At 39.3% G+C, this 16506-nt stretch overlaps 1 protein-coding gene across 7 annotated transcripts in view; it reads left to right on the forward strand.

Annotated features, from left to right (window-relative positions):
• ELAVL4 (ELAV like RNA binding protein 4) overlaps positions 1–16506 on the forward strand; it is a 97031-nt gene that overhangs the window by 15711 nt on the left and 64814 nt on the right. Inside the window, exon 1 of one of the 7 annotated variants that reach the window (XM_079980469.1) lies at positions 354–714. The exons of 5 other annotated variants lie outside the window; for them this stretch is intronic. In XM_079980469.1, coding sequence (XP_079836595.1) covers positions 691–714 — 24 coding nt within the window. In that variant the 5' untranslated portion in view covers positions 354–690. Of the gene's footprint in view, positions 1–353; positions 715–1690; positions 1978–16506 lie in introns of those variants that run through there. One more of the 7 variants, XM_079980467.1, reaches the window with a different exon arrangement.

A 16506-nucleotide genomic window follows, 5' to 3' on the forward strand; every position in this document is an offset into this window, starting at 1 on the left:
GTATAGAACATATAGCTTTCCCCAAGTCTGCATTTTGATCAGTCTGTGTTGTCACATGAGTTTAGTTTGCTCCCGCTGGCTCGCTTGTTAAATGTCTTTCTCCCTTCATTTATCTTCCTTCTCGCTCTCTCCTGCTCTCTCTCGCATTGATATACTTGCCTCGCTTTTAATAAAGGGCAGCCGCGATGTACTTTGCCATTTTAAGGTCATTATCATTTCTCTTTTGGAATAAAGAAAAGGCTGGTTTCCAGCACGAGGCTGCGTGTGGCCAACAGAAATGCTGAAGGCGGGGGTTGGGGTGGTTATTTCCCTCACATTCACACGCGGGCATCACACACGCAAAATGGAATCCTTGAAAAAAATAAAATAAGGAGGCAATTGCCTTGGGACTGATACTTTTTGGTTTGGTGTATTGCGCAGTAGGCATGGTATTTCTTCCTTCCTTCCTTTTTTTTTAAGAGAGTGATTTATAGGAGCTTCAGTAAATGCTGCATATTGTATTTCAAAGAGTTTCCTGTCATGACCTCATAAAAAGAGGAGGCGGCTTGTATGTGTACCAGCGCCTAGTATATGCCGATTTGTTGCATCGTTGGGCAGGAGTTCTGTAAGAAGGAATGTCAGCTTTTACATAACGTTCTTTTTGCTTTTGACACTGTGCGGGGCTGTAAGGGTCCATCTTTGTGATCACAGATGGAGTGGAATGGCTTGAAAATGGTAAGTGGATGCCGGCAGCAAACTGTCCATATAGGCTTGGTGCAGTTGGTATGCCTTGTGAATTATGCTTCTTTAGGGTGGCAGATTGCGAGCCATAAATAAAATTACAGGTCGTTTTGGCTTTTAATGGGGGCACCTGTGTATGAAATGTGTATGTACAACTATTATATAAATATAGTCAAGTGTCGTGGCACTGAGTGTTTCATCCAGTGAGCATGCATTTGGATGATCTCCGCTGACAGTCGCGGTGCTTTTGTAGTGTGTCCCCAGCACAAGACGCCTTTTAATCTTCATTTGTGCTACACGATTGCTAAGTTGAAATCTAATGACTGCATGTACTGTTGCCGTAGAATCCGAACGCTATTGTGAAACAAGGGTGCTTTCTTTTCTGCCGAAGGAAGTTAAATCCATTGGTGTGATAGTAGTATTTCTATTTTTGGAGCATTCTTCCAGCAGAGAAAAATCATAAACTACATGACTTGTTCTCTCTACTCCCCCCCCCCTCCCCACCACCCCCTTCGCTGTTTCTTGTGCTTTCCTTATAGATTGTGCAAAATGGCTCTATCAAATATGGACTTTTGAATCTTTCAGAACAGAGCAAATCACGGAGGTGGGGGGCAGCAGGAGGGAGGGAAAAGGCATTAACATTCACCTCATTCTTCCTACTTTTGTTTCAATTAAACATTTTGCAGGCGTTCCCTCTTCTCTCTCTGGATATTTATTATAAACTGGGAAACAAAGCTATGGTCTTTTCCCTATTCTTATAGGATTTCTTTGTCTAGCTGCTTGTTTTGATGGGTGTAAAACAAATAAGATTAGACTGAGCAGCCGAACTGAAAGCGATAGCTGGGAGGAAAAGCCAATGAAAGGTTGCCGGGGAAACGAGCATTGGGGAAGCTGAGTGGGGGAGCAGGTGGCAGTCATGTGGGAATACTGCAAACAGCGTAAAAAAATTCTGGGGCTACCTCAATTATCTTTGGTGTTCTTTGTGGCAGTCACAACTTTAATTATTCTTTATAAATAAGTGTTAATTACATTTCTGGCTCAAGCTTACAGTGATTTCTAGAATCCTTTTTTTTCTGCATCTGTTCTTTTTCTGCATATGGTGGGTGGGGGCTCTTTAACCATTTTATTTCTGATGTGAAATTGCATGTGCAAGAAAGTACAAGGCGCAAGGGAAGCAGAACACTATAAGGATACAGGATGCTGAATGGAACTAGCAGACTTGCAAATGCTCTCTTAGAGTATTCATCAAATGTCAGGGTGAGAACTGTGCACAAACTTACCCTAAGTAAAGATTTTTATGTGGAAGTGCTGTTCGTTGTGTGTTTTATGAAATGACATGGTTCTGTAGTGGTATCATTATTTAATGTAAATACAGCCTGTCATTTAGTTTATGCATGGAATCGCAGATTTCAAATATAATGAAACTACTCTTTTTCCTACCCAACTTAATTTCCACAGTCTTACAGATCTTTTATCGCAATACTTTATCTGTCTTTTGTGAAGCAGTACTTAAAATACAAAAATATAAGCTAGGTGCTGTTAAGAACAAACTTAAGTATCTGTTGCTAATTTTTATGGTGCCATATGTTGTCGGGCACAAAATAATAGCATAGCATCTCTTAAAAGAAGGTAGTGGGCATGTAAAGCATTAGAAGACTTTGTTGGTTGGCAGGTGATGGTAAATATAATACAGAAGGCTAAGGATGCACATGCCCGGAATGTATGGCAAGGATAAAAGAGAAGCATACCAGAAATACAGGGGCACACCTTTTATGCTTGCCAAATTTTGCAACCCTTTCTTTGGCACATAATTTGAATGATCAGTTAGAATGGAAATGCTAGTGTTTAGAAGGATTAAAAGACAAGAAATCAAGTCTGCTTGGATTTCATTCCTTAACTAATTCTTTTGGAGACTTCAGGGTAGACGAAATTGACCATGTCGCTATATAGGAAAAGAAAGTTGTATGGGTTCATATATGGAAACTGATGAATTTTAAAAAATCATTTTCAGATGCAATATTATGTTCATAATCTTCATTCCACATTCAGACTATTGAGTGTCTCCCTCCCCACTCTCATAGAGTATCGGCATACAGCTCTATTGTTTTCTTGAATCATTTTGGTAGGTTTTTTTTTAGGGTTTTCTTTTCATCTACTCTACACAATTTTAGTGTAGATTTTCATTTCCTCCTTACATGTATCTCATTGGCATTGAGCTATCAGATTTTTGGTGCCAGAGATGGATGTAATATCCATAGCTTCTATGTATATGTGGTTCTTTATTTACTGTTAGCTTATACACATAAGATTTTCTTGGATAACATGAAAGCTTATGAATAGAACCTTTGTAGAAGAAAAATATATAAAACCAGCAGATTATTTATGATTGTTTCTGCACTGAACCTTTAATTGGATACCTAAAGCAGGTGAGATGTGTGAAGCATTTTATTTAAATATCTATAGTTTACAAAATTCTAGTCAGGACAAATAGTTATGGATTGTTTAAATATTGACTCCATCCTTTAATTTATAATTATTCCTATTGCAGTGCACATAACTAATGAAACTGGCACGTTACGTAGAAAGATGCTCTTCTAGGTGGACATCTTTCCTTTGGCTCCTTTCTTTTTGTTGCCTCTTTTGGCTGCGTTGGTAAAGGAAGAACTAGCATGCTGTATTAGAGAATCACAACAAAGGGGTGACCAAAAAAAGAATCACAACAAAAGGATGTTTCCAGTGGTGGGCTTGGTTATATTCTCTTCTTAATAGGCATAGAAGAGTTCTAAACCTCTAGAGTTCAAACTTCAATGGATTATTTTTTCAGTGTTCTGGAATCTTAATAAATTGTTTTTTGGTAATACCTTTTCTTTTTTCTTTTTTCAATCTTCCACACGTTTTGCCCCATAAGTTATGTTTTAAAAACTTTTGAATGCCTAGTATGTCGCTGGGAACGCTTGTTAGGAGTTACTACATACATAACATTAAGACTTATGTATGCATGACCTTGTGGAGAGGTTATGGTTCTAGGCTGTGCATGATTACCCACATAAAGTAACTTCAGGAGTATATAAATCCTTGATATTTTTGTACATAATCCAGGACCTTTAAGATACAGAGTGGGCATGGAGTACAGCTTGAATATTTAATTGCACTCGCAGCGTTGTCACACTTTTCAGTTTCTCTGTTGTGTGGCATTTACTATATGTGATTATATGCCTTCTTATTTGGTTTGACTTTGGGGCATCTGACAGAATACCCTCTGATACACTGGCAAATACTGCAATGCAGTATTTTTTTCAATGTCATTGGGGTTTAGGGAGAAAAGAATTGCAAGAAATTTTATGCAGGGCTGAATCACTGATGGCATCAGATTTTGTAAAATTGGCCAGTACCTTTTGGAAAGGCAATTACCCATCTTGTGCCATTTCTGCTCTTCTGTCAGAGGTAGATGAGTGAGTGGGGTGTATGTGTCTTCGTGTTTATACATGCGAGCATGTGCGCACTTGTGCTTCTATTGCTTTGGTTTAGTAAATCTAAACACATTTGGTCTTCTGTGAGAACAGACAAGGATGCATGAGATGTACATAATCCTATGGTAGAAAAATACATAATTCAGTGAAAACATTTGTTCTTTTCATCCCTTTCTAAAAAGTACTTTGGCTAAACTTATCCTATATTTTTAGTTTATTATAACCAGTGAATAATATGTTCGTTTACATTAAACACAGATTTACTGTGTACAGGAGAGCTATCAGCAATGTTCAAAATTTACTTAGCTATTCCTTCAGGCGATCTCCTAAACACCTTAAAGTGTAGAAGACCTATAGGTCACTAGCTTAGAGTTGAAGAAAAGAAAGCAGAGGTAGTAAATTTATATGCCATTGCAAAAATTGTGTAAACTAAGTTGTCAAGGGAAAATGAAGGTATAAACAGAGGAGGGAATGTACCAATCCAGTATGAGAGATAATGGACAAATTTTGAATTTGTGTAGTAGAAGTGTCAATAGCTTGACTTCGTATGCTTTTTGCTTTAATTATTATCTATGTTTCTTCTTAAATGATAGCATGGGGCAGCAAAATCATTCCCTTATTAATTGTTTTGACAATAGTTTTGGAGCAGCAGTGTTTTTAAAAAGCCGTGTAGCTGTATATGGCTAACATATATTTAATATTTGTAATAATTTGATGGGGTTCCCACAACTAGAAATCATTTATGTATTAATTCATTAAGAATTACCTCCATGGCCAGGGCTATTTATTTTCTCTAATAACTACATTAGTTTGCTTTAGCCATGGCACAGCTTTTGTGCCCATGGGGCCCTGTAGAAGTAAAGAGGAAACTGAGAATAATTCCCATCCATTATTCTTCCCTTAACTGTACCTTTTAATATGAAGTAGTAATCTAGAAGAGCCAGGAAATACCAAGAAGCAACGAGAAACCCTTAATTAAATTGGATAAAAAGGCAGAGAGAACATTGAAGAAACAAGGTCAGTTAAAGGCTGAACATGCTTTTTAGAAATGCTCTATGCAAGGCTGGCTGGGGCTATATTTGGGAATGAGAACATATATAAAATGCTGAAATGTTCCTTTGTTGCTAAGGTGAACACAATTATGCCCAGTACTCTACCGTGATGGGCAGATGAGATGTCCTTGGCCTGGCCTCTTAAGAGGTACTTTAATTTTAAATTAGCTTGTATCATTAAAACCAGCAGAGACAATGCTGTGGGCATATGTGGTTATCTGCACATGCAGGAGCACTGGATTGGGTGTTGATCCAATGTGTTGTGTGCCATTTCAGTGATCCTAAACCTTGATGATACAGGGGATATTCTGTTTGCCTGTTTACTTGAAACTGATGCACATGAATGTAGAAGTTGTAGTCATTTGTAACACTTCAAGGAAAATCCTTGCAAAGCACTTCTGTGCGTGCTTAAGTGTTTCTGAGTGTTGGCTTTGGACTGTGATACCACTGGATCCTTTCCAGTAGACAACATCTTTAAATTCTGATCACTTTTGCATTGCCCTAGGCATATTTGCTTTTTGATTGATATGATACGTAGACACTCGTAATTTCTAACTCCCTGTAGATTGGAATATTGACCAGAAATACGCCTGTGTTGTAATCTAGAAGTTTTATAGGCAATGTTAGAAATTCACTTGCATTGTAACAATAAGCAGTACTTCACTCTGGCTTCTAATGTAAGTTGGCCTTGCAGAATAGCCTTTTTGATATTCACTCTGCTGGTTAGTGTATTTATTCTCCAGGTTGCACCTGAAAAATAGCAGACGGGCTCCATCTTCATAAAGTGCCCTCTGTAAGCAGACTTAGCAGTGGGAAAGAGCTGTGAAAAATGAAGTGTAGCAGTCAAACTTGTTTAAAAACTCTCCAAGCTGAATTATAGTTAATAAAGGAGTGTTGTCTTTTCCATCGCTTTTTCTAACAAAGGTATTTTGGAATTAACATAGAAGTAAGTAGTAGTGGGATAACTTTCCCCACCAATTAGTTCTAACTGGAGCTGGCCTTTTAATGACTAAGACCTCAGTGTATTATCAGCTTACATAAGAATTACAGAAGCCTCTGCCCCATGTATTTCAAGACATATTGGTTGTCGTAAGAAAAACCTAACCCTAAAACAGCTTTTCCATTAAAAACAACACCCTACACTTGTGTTCTACTTTTTGTGGAATACAAGGGTATTCTTATTTTGTTAATGTTTATCATCACCAAAGCACACTGATAATTAAGATTAGACATATTTCATATGAGAATTGTGTTAACATACATTTGGCCTTGAAAGCTTCCTGTCAGTGCATATAAAAATGGAAATCAGTCTGGTGTTTATCACAAGCTTAAAAGACAAAGGCTGTGATTCTGCATTCAAGCTGCTTAAATCTTAGTGACCTCAATGAAATTTAAGAAGCCTAACTGCAGAATTTCCTGTCAAAATCAAGGCCTAAAGACAGTTGAATTACAGTATTCTGCTTACCTGCAGACCTAGAATCTAGATTTTAATTCCCTCTGGAGTCAGATAGAAACATTCAGATACCTTTTCCAAAATCTTCTGCAACCTTTAGGATATTTTGAAAGGTGCTAGTAGTTGAGCTAATGTGAAACCTTCAAGTAGAATATGAAGGGAGAAGGTTGAACCATATAAAGTAAAACTACTAGAACAGGGTATGCCCACCAGCTATTGGGAGTTGAAAGAGACATGTGTTTTGAAGGTTGAACCACCATCTAAAATGTGTTACATTATCTGTCTGCTCATAAAGTCAAAGAAGAAGCATACGTGGTCTTTTCTTCTGCCACCATCCATCTAACACTGGCACTTTTTGGTGCTGCCATCAATGTATGCTCCAACTGTAAGCATTTCTTAGTACTGAATTAGTTATTGAACTGAAGGTAATCCTAGTGCAGCAGTTGCGGTTCATTAGTACAGTGGGAATGAGCGCAACAAATGCATATTTTTGGGATGAAGCAGGCCACTTATTTATTTTGGATTATTCAGCAGATAAGCAGTGTTGGCATGGCAGTCGGGCAAGGAGCTGGTCTTCATTTGAATCAGTGTTGGAATAAATACTGCTGCCAGACAGTTGGGAAGCACCCATGAGAGTTGGCCAGCATTAGACTCTGATGTGGTGTAGACCAGGCATCTGGGTTCCCACTGGGGGGGGGGGAGGCCAGGCCCCTTTTGAGTTAGGGGTGTGGCTTGACACCCCCCCATCCCAAGACCTCTTATGGAGGTTCTCATTGTGTTGAGATCCTGCCCAATGCCATTCCACCCAAGGTCGTCACAAAGTATAGAATGCGTAACAGAATGACCTTGACCATCCTGCCCACCTAGTACTTTTGCCAGATCCTGTGGGACATTGCAAGAACTGGCTGGGGAGGCCGCAGCCTGGCGGCTGCTAATCCACCAGACAGCGGCATCCTGCACAAAAGGCATGGGAAGCAATGGTATAACATATTGGTCCAACTTTATCTACAGGCTTTGTTCTTACATTTAGTCTGAAACAAACGTGGTATTTCAGAAATAGAAATGGGATTCAGACAAAAGGTTGCTTGAATGCAGTGAGCAGTTTTTATAATTTATAATTTATAATTAACATATACAGTGATGTCTCTCTTCCCCCCTTTTTCTTTTGACCTCTGTTGCTGGGCTGCTGTTGAAATGCATGTATTTTTGATTACATAAATATCCATATCTCTTTCTAATGTGTGCTAGGTGTGCTGTTAAGGTGCAGCTTTTACAGTGCCACATTGCAGGAGCCTTTTAAGAAGCAAGCTCCACTGAATTCATTGAGGCTTAATCCTACTTAAGGAGGGCTACAGCTTTGGAGCATCAGTTGTTCTTTCTGTAAGAACAGCTATTGTAGCGAATTAGCCAGGTCTAGACAGATTCATGCATTGTAAAGGCAAACATATAATGCAATCCTATTCATATCTATACAGAAGTAAGCTTCATTGAAATCATTTTGACCTGCAGCACAATCCTAGCCATGGCTACATCAATACATGTCCTACTGAATTCAGTGGGGCTTAGTCCCAATTAAGAGGGGTTTGGATTACATCTTTACTCCTAGGTAAGTGTATTTAGGATTGCAGTGTTAGTATAGCAACTAAAACTGCTTTGAATGTGCCCATTTGAAGGAACCAATTCAGTAGCTATGCATAGGAGCATATGTGTTTGGAACACTTCAAAAACTTTACTGCGAGTTTAACCTACTCAGAGAATCTTGAATGTGGTTAATGAGTTGACATCCTGTTTGATCGTTCAGAAAGTGTGGTGTATATTTAACAGTAGAACTGCTATTTCTGTAAAATGAGTATATTTTTAGTATCTTTTCTTTGCCAGCACTAGATCTGAAGAAAATATTTGTAAGTTGAATATTTGATGAAGTGGAAAATAAAAGCTGAAATTAACACTGTGCTTCTTACACAACTTTATTTGGAAGTTTAGTTAGGTGTGGAAATCATGAGGTGTGAGTTAGCAGCACATTTTAGTAAAGGAGGAGGAAACAATATTTTTCCACCACAGTTTTGGTCTTTAAAAGGCTTCAGTCTGCATCCCAACAGTCCAAGTCCTGGTATACGCACGCAACATAATGAGATGGTAGAATGAGGCAGTACCCACTTAAACCTGCAGGTGATAGGGAGTGCCAGGCCCTAAGATGCTAGTTTTCCACTTGCAGAGAAACTTCTGCATAGGGGGATTTTTTAATATTAAAAAAACAAAAAAGATTTATACCTGTAGCCCATCCTGTGACCGGTCTCTGTCACCTCGTTTTGCTGAATATGCAGACCAGACCTAAGCTGCCCTTCTGCGGCTGTAGTTGCACGTAACGACATAGCTAGCTCTCTGTATTATCACTTCATTGTCATGTCCTATACACTTGAAATGAACTGATAGATTATTCTCAATTTGTGAACAAAGTAGGAGACAGTATGAATGCAGGTGGACAGTAATTGAACATCATGCACCATTTGCGAGGTGTTACTAATCCTGTAGGGGCAGAGCTGTTTTGTAACCAGAATTTAATCTGTATTGTTCTCTACACAATTACTTTGTTATGGTATGCAGTGCCATGATCAACTTCAGGTGAGGAAACTTCAGTTAATTTAGGGTAACCAATTTGTTTTTTAAAATAATAATAATAATCCTATAATCTATATTTTACCATTTTAATCTGAGATTTCTTTGTAGGATGAGGTGCTCATAGGAAGATATATTGGATACAACTGTAGTTTAAACTTGAATATCTCAAGTTTACCTATTTGACTGTCACAACTTCAGCTGTCTTGGGAATCAGATATTGGCTTTGATAGAATATAATGAATTTTGTATACTTTAATATTTTCAGGGTGAAATTTTGCATGACAATTACTATACACATTTATAACCTCTATATTTGAAAATAGTTTCTTATTGGCTTGACTTGTTCACAATGATGAAACCTTGTTTGTATAACATAACATAACAACATAACATAACATAACATAACATAACATAACATAACATAACATAACATAACATAACATAACATAACATAACAAACAAGTGCTCCTATTTCTCCTGTCAAAGTATATATTAGAAGGCTTTATTACTGCCTTAAACGTCCAGCTGACTGTAACTGAATGGTCATTTAGAGTTTTATGCAGGAAGTATATCCCGTTTGTAATATGTCATCTGCTGTTTGTTCTTCAGTGTAGCATTCGCCTGTGTTACATGCTGCTCACATTTGACAGCAATGAAGTATTTTATTCACATGCAAACTTAAGTTCATCTTTGCAAAACTTGCTGGTTTAGCAATATACCATCTTGTCTGTCTTTCAAAAGCTTTAGAATAACTGAAAAGTTGCAGCAGTAGGTGTTTGGTATCTCTGTGCAGATTTTGTCCATTTTTTGCCCTTGGAATATACTTTTCATACCTAGAGCTATGCTGGAGTCATGACCCTTAGACCACGTGTATACCATGCCATCCCTTTGGTTAGTGTTCTTTTCATCATGGTACACAGTGCACCTCAAAGCACCAAAAATGTATTGTTCTTTTATTCAGCTGCACCTGCTCCTGAGCATTTCAAACTGGCGAGAAATGCCTTAGTTACCTTGGGATCAGATAGCTGCCACATCCTTAAATGGGGTTGCCTTTAACAGAGTCTACAGAAGCTCCAATTTGTTCAGATGCAGCAGCTAAACTTATTGGAGTTGTTTGTTGTTGGGACATGTAGTTTTCATTTTGCAACAACTGCAATTCAGAGTCTTGATGATGACCCTTTAAAAGCCCCAAGTGACTTGAGGTTTTCTCCTCCCATACCATCCTACCTATTCCTTCAGACCTTCTAGAGTGGGCTCTCCAAGTCGCAGCAATGGCCGAGGCACAGTTGGTTGCAATGGGACATGGAAAAGATCCTTCTCCATTTGTGTACCTAAATAGCAGAACTCCTTACCTCAGGAGATGCATTTAGCCTCTTTTTATTGGTCTTGTGCCACCAGCTGAAGACAGTTCTTTCCCCGCAGGCATTTGCCAAGCAGTATAATATAATATTAGTGCACTGATCCCTGGTTTTCAAGTTTCCTTTATTTGCTGGCAGTTCTTTTTTTAGAATTCAATGTGAGGGTTTTCCTTTTTAAAAAGCGTTAGATCTTATGTTTTAATATTGGAGGGTAGATGCATTTATTTGATACATCTAATAAAGAAATAAAAAGTAGCATTGAGACTAGATTCAGAGGTAAAAATGAGGCAGTCAAGTTTGATAAAATCCCATCAGAGCAGTTTCTGCATGTGCTGCAGATGGAAGTGAGTGGCAGATGGGGCTTGCCAACCTGGGAAGGTAGCTCATTTAGGAGAAGGAAAACTAATCCTAAACCTCTGCTGCCTTGCGGAATATCTTCAGGAGAAGAAAAGGCTAAGGAGTAATAAAGCCTACACAAATCCACAGTAGAGTCCCTAAGATGGTTGGATGGCTCCTTGTACGCTTCATTCCGTCAGCTGCTCTAGCCAAGCTGATAACCATGCTCAATGATATCAAACACTACAGCAAGGTCCAGAAGTGAGAACCAGAATCCCACCTCCACCCCCCGGTCGTGATCTTTGTAAAGGTTTCATGGACAGACCATGACCCAAATAGAAATGGATCTCAATAGAAGTGCTACCCAAGAATGCTTGCAGCTTGCCCTATCACAACACTCTCCACCACATTCCCCGAAGAGGTTTTTGTGACTGTTAGTTTTTCTGTTCAAGGAGTTGAGGCACTGTATTTTAAAAATACGTCATCTATTATGTCATTATTAAATGACATAATAGATAACGTAAATGTCTATTATGTCATCTATTAAATAAATATTGCTGGAATTTTAGTGAGCAGCTGTAATTACAGGTGTGATAGTGTTAAACTTCTAAATATAACTATATATCACCAGAAATGTTTTCAAAGGCAAAACATGTAACATATCAACTGATCTGTAGAAAATGTAACTTGGAAAGAGACATTGCACATACTTTTGTAAACCAAACCAAAAAAATCTTTAATAAAAATACATTTAAAAACAAAACAAAAAAATAGATACTACTTAATTGTAAACAAAACATGTAAACTGATTTAGTAGTATAGTTTTGCTGGGGGAACTTGAGTAACAGTGCCATGATGTTCAACTGATAGAAGTAGAAAATAAATACTCTTGTGTTCATCCAGGTAGTAGTAATATCAGTGATAGTAATATCACACTACATGAAGTATTTAGTGTCATTTGTGCCCTCTCCTCGGCTTCTTCCACAATTTAACATTTTGGTATGCCTTTTCCCTCTAAATTTTGGTTTCTAAACTTTCCATCATTTCAACTCTCCCCACACCCTTTAAAAATAGTTGTGAATATCTTTCAGACCATGGGTAGGCAAACTAGGGCCCAGATCCAGCCCAATCTAAATTGGCCCCCGGACTTTTCAGAAATCAGTGTGTCTTTAAATGAGTAGAATGTGCTTTTTTATTTAAAATCCCTCTCTGGGTTATTTGTGGGGCCTATCTGGTGTTTTTACATGAGTAGAATGTATGCTTTTATTTAAAATGCATCTCTGGGTTATTTGTGGGGCATAGGAATTTGTTCTCTCCCCCCCCCCAAAAAAAAAATAGTCCGGCTCCCCACAAGGTCTGAGGGACAGTGGACCGACCCCCTGCTGGAAAAGTTTGCTGACCCCTGTTTCAGACCTAGATTACATGTCAGAAAGTGTGCACCAGTGTATATCCAATGAATCATACCTATAAAACAAACATTTCAGTATTATCACATGTTTCATTTCTAAGGATCTGTTTTAATAATATATATATTTATGTCCTACCTTCCTTTCATTGTGGAACTGAAGGTTGCATGCAAAGGAGTCCCAAGTGAGCTCCCACCCAGAGCATTCAGCAGATTCTGCTTCAGCAAAGTTGTTACAGTGGTACCTCGAGTTAAGAACTTAATTCATTCTGGAGGTCTGTTCTTAACCTGAAACTGTTCTTAACCTGAAGCACCACTTTAGCTAATGGGGCCTCTTGCTGCTGCCGCACCGCCGGAGCACAATTTCTGTTCTCATCCTGAAGTAAAGTTCTTAACCCGAGGTACTCTTTCTGGGTTAGCGGAGTCTGTATCCTGAAGCGTATGTAAACCGAGGTACCACTGTACTTCATTCCCTTCCAACCATGCTCACATCAGTCCTTACATGAGACTTTATTTATTTTACAGTGAATTATCACTTTAGATGGCCATGTCTCTTCTACAAGTAGGTAACACTAAAATACTTTCTATCTTCATCCTAGATCTGCCAGATAAACTGGTTGTAAATACTTTCCCAAGGAATGGTTTGTTATTCTGTTGCAAACTCGTAATTGGTGCCTGCCTGTTAAAGGCCACCATCCATTCTAAGGTTGGATATAGGAGATAAAAAGATATGTATTTGGTGAGACAGGATTATATGTTTTTATTTCCAGGTATTTGGTGAGAGAAAGTAGTATGTTTTTATTTCCAGCTTTTAGTATTAAGTACCCGCTAAAGGAGCGACTCAAACATTAGATGGCCAGACATTATATGCTTGCACTGCTTTCTACAAATTTCACTCTATCCCCAATTCCCTTCCTAAGAAATCACTGCTGATGTTGTTCTGCGCTACTTTTTCTTTCTCTCTCTCAAGATAGTTACTTGTACAGAATCAAATACATTATCATTAATCACACTGTTTTCAGTTTCATCAAATGAAAGTGTGTTTTAGGACTGGGTAACGGGGGAGCAGAAATAGATCATTAGCATTGCCCATTGCTTTGTGGATGTGTAGTACCTCAAGGTTGTATCCAGTCCTACCCAGAGTACACCCATTGAAAGTAATGGCCTTCTTTGAGCATAGTTTACTTGGATACAATCATAGTGTTGGGCTCACCACCTATGCATACTTGACCCATTTTCTCTGATAAAAATGGACTTGTTTAATTGGACTAGAGGTCTGCATTGTCTGTGATGGTGGCCAGTCTCATGTCACAAAGATGTTTGCAGACAGGACAGAATGATTGCCAACCTCTTATTTGTCCTTAGCAACTGGCAGTAGAGGTTTATCACCTTGGCACATGTATATTTTCTTTCTGACTTTGACGGCAAATATCCCTTGATTACGTCCTCTGAAACATACTTAGCCTCGTAATCATCACTTTATTCTGTGACGGTGAATTTTGTTGGGTTGTTATTCTGGTGGAGGTGGGAGGGAGGTGTTCCCCCTGGCCTACTACACTGGAGGAATTAAATCTGAAATCTAAATATATGAATGACATGTTCTGCTATTAAACTGTTTGTCATTGAACTATGACCCTTATGTCCTTTATTTCCTAGCGGTAGAATATTACAACAGATAGTTAAATTATCATCCCCCAAGTACTTAGAAAAGCAACACTGACCCTGTATGAAAATAGGTTATGGTGCAACCATTATAAAATTAGCTTACTTGCTTGCTCTTATCTATCTATCTGAAGATAGTAGCATAAAGATATAAAACGAAAACACAAAATAACTTAATAAAACCCCAGGACTCACAACCGAGATTGTCTCTTGCCTCCTTAGCAACCTCAGCATTTTTTAGCTGGTCAGGGGCTAAGCCATTTGCAAAGTGTTTGCAGAGATGGTCTATGTATTCATACAGTTCTGAATTTTATTATTATTATTATTATTATTATTTTAGATAGGTGGTGGAAATTGAAAGCTCACCTTCCCATTATGCATAGTTTGTTGGAGAGATTTCAGGAAGAAAAACAGAGTGCTCTTATCATAAGAACATAAGATGAGCTTGTGGATCAGACCAATGGTCCATCTAGTCCAGCATCCTGTTCTCACAGTTGCCAACCAGGGGCCCATGGGATGCCATCAAGCAGAATTCAAGCGCAGGACCACTCTCCCCTCCTGTGATTTCCAGCCACTGGTATTCAGAAGCATTACTGCCTCAAACTGAAAGCAAAGCATAAAATCCTATTTTTAAAGATAGAAGTTCTCAGCATTGTGATGCTGTTCGTATATGTCATTCTTCAGCCTCTCATCTCTGCAGGTACTTGCTAGAAGTATAAGGAACACTATAGTTAAACAAAACAAAAACAGCAAAAGATTGCTTAATACAGTGGTACCCCGGGTTACATACGCCTCAGGTTACAGACTCCACTAACCCAGTAATAGTGCCTCGGGTTAAGAACTTTGCTTCAGGATGACAACAGAAATCGTGCGGCGATGGCATGGCAGCAGCGGGAGGTCCCATTAGCTAAAGTGGTGTCTCAGGTTAAGAACAGTTTCAGGTTAAGAACAGACCTCCAGAATGAATTAAGTTCTTAACCCTAGGTACCACTGTAATTTTAAACAGAAAATGAATTTCTTGGCTAGAAAGCAAGTTTATTTTCAAATGCAAACTAGATAACAGCAGAAAAGTATGTGAGCTGTGAGAAGGTTCACCCCATGCGCACTCCGAACAGCTTCTAACACATGCAGGGCAGCCACGTTGAGAGAGCAGTGGCACGATTGCTAATGCCTGCACTGTATCTTCCTTGGCTTCTCCCCCTCATGGCATTTACGCTGCCATTGGCAGGCAGTTTTAAAAACTTAATTGCTACTGGAATTTCTGAGGGAGCAGATAGAGAAGATTTTACTCCTCCTGCATTCTGTGGTGTCCTCTCCATCCCCGCCCCCCAAGCCTGAAGTTCTGGGATAGTTTTTTGGTAGACAGGTTCTGCTCTATCTGTTCATGCCTCCTTGGGCCACTTTCAGAATCTAGGTGATGGGTGTGTCTGACCCCTCTAGAGAGGCAGGGCTCAACCCAGTGACTGACAGCTCTGAGATGGGCGGCATTAGAGGCACAGAGGAAGTGTTGGAGATGAAAGCAGGGCTGAAGAGGGAGGGAGGGCTTGGGGTTCTTGTCGCAGGGACAGGCAAGGCGAGGAGGTTGAGGGATCCTCCACTTGGCTCCTTCCCAGTATCCTCATTGTCGGCTCCTCCCAAGTTGGGCACCACCCCCTCAGGGTCCCTACAAACCATCTACAGTGGTACCTCGGGTTACAGACGCTTCAGGTTACAGACTCCCTAACCCAGAAATAGTACCTCAGGTTAAGAACCTTACCTCAGGATGAGAACAGAAATTGTGCTCCAGTGGCGCGGCAGCAGCGGGAGGCCCCATTAGCTAAAGTGGTGCTTCAGGTTAAGAACAGTTTCAGGTTAAGAACGGACCTCCAGAATGAATTAAGTTCTTAACCCGAGGTACCACTGTATTCCCTTTGGGTAATCTGTACCTGCATTGTCCTGATTTGACCAGCCCATGACTGTGTGTGAGAGAGAGTGTGTGTGTGTGTGTGTGTGTGTGTGTGTGTGTGTGAGAGAGAGAGAGAGAGAGAGAGAGAGAGATGGTTCCACTCATCATTGGCATGTGACCCCCAATAAATTAATCACCAAGGAATGTTGACCTTGGACAGAAAAGAGTTCCTCACCTATGATGAGTGCAGCAAACTCAACAACACAAGAATACCTGTTTGCTAATATGAACAGAGACTATACAGACAGTGGTCGTTTTTGCTGTGGTTAATTAAAAACATATGTGCTATTTTTGTCTTGGAACAAAGTCTTTAAAAGCCGAAGCTCTGTGGTTATGCTAGAACTAGCTCAAGAGTACAGTCTATGTAGGGATTTGTAGCTAACACTGTTTAATTATAATAAATATTGGAGTAAATTTGGCAAATATATCTTTGTCACATACATAGTTTCTGGGATAATTCTTTTTCTGTGAGCGACACCTTCGTGA

The sequence above is a fragment of the Podarcis cretensis genome, assembly GCF_951804945.1.
Source record: "Podarcis cretensis genome assembly, chromosome: 6".
NCBI classification, from domain to species: Eukaryota; Metazoa; Chordata; class Lepidosauria; order Squamata; family Lacertidae; genus Podarcis; species Podarcis cretensis.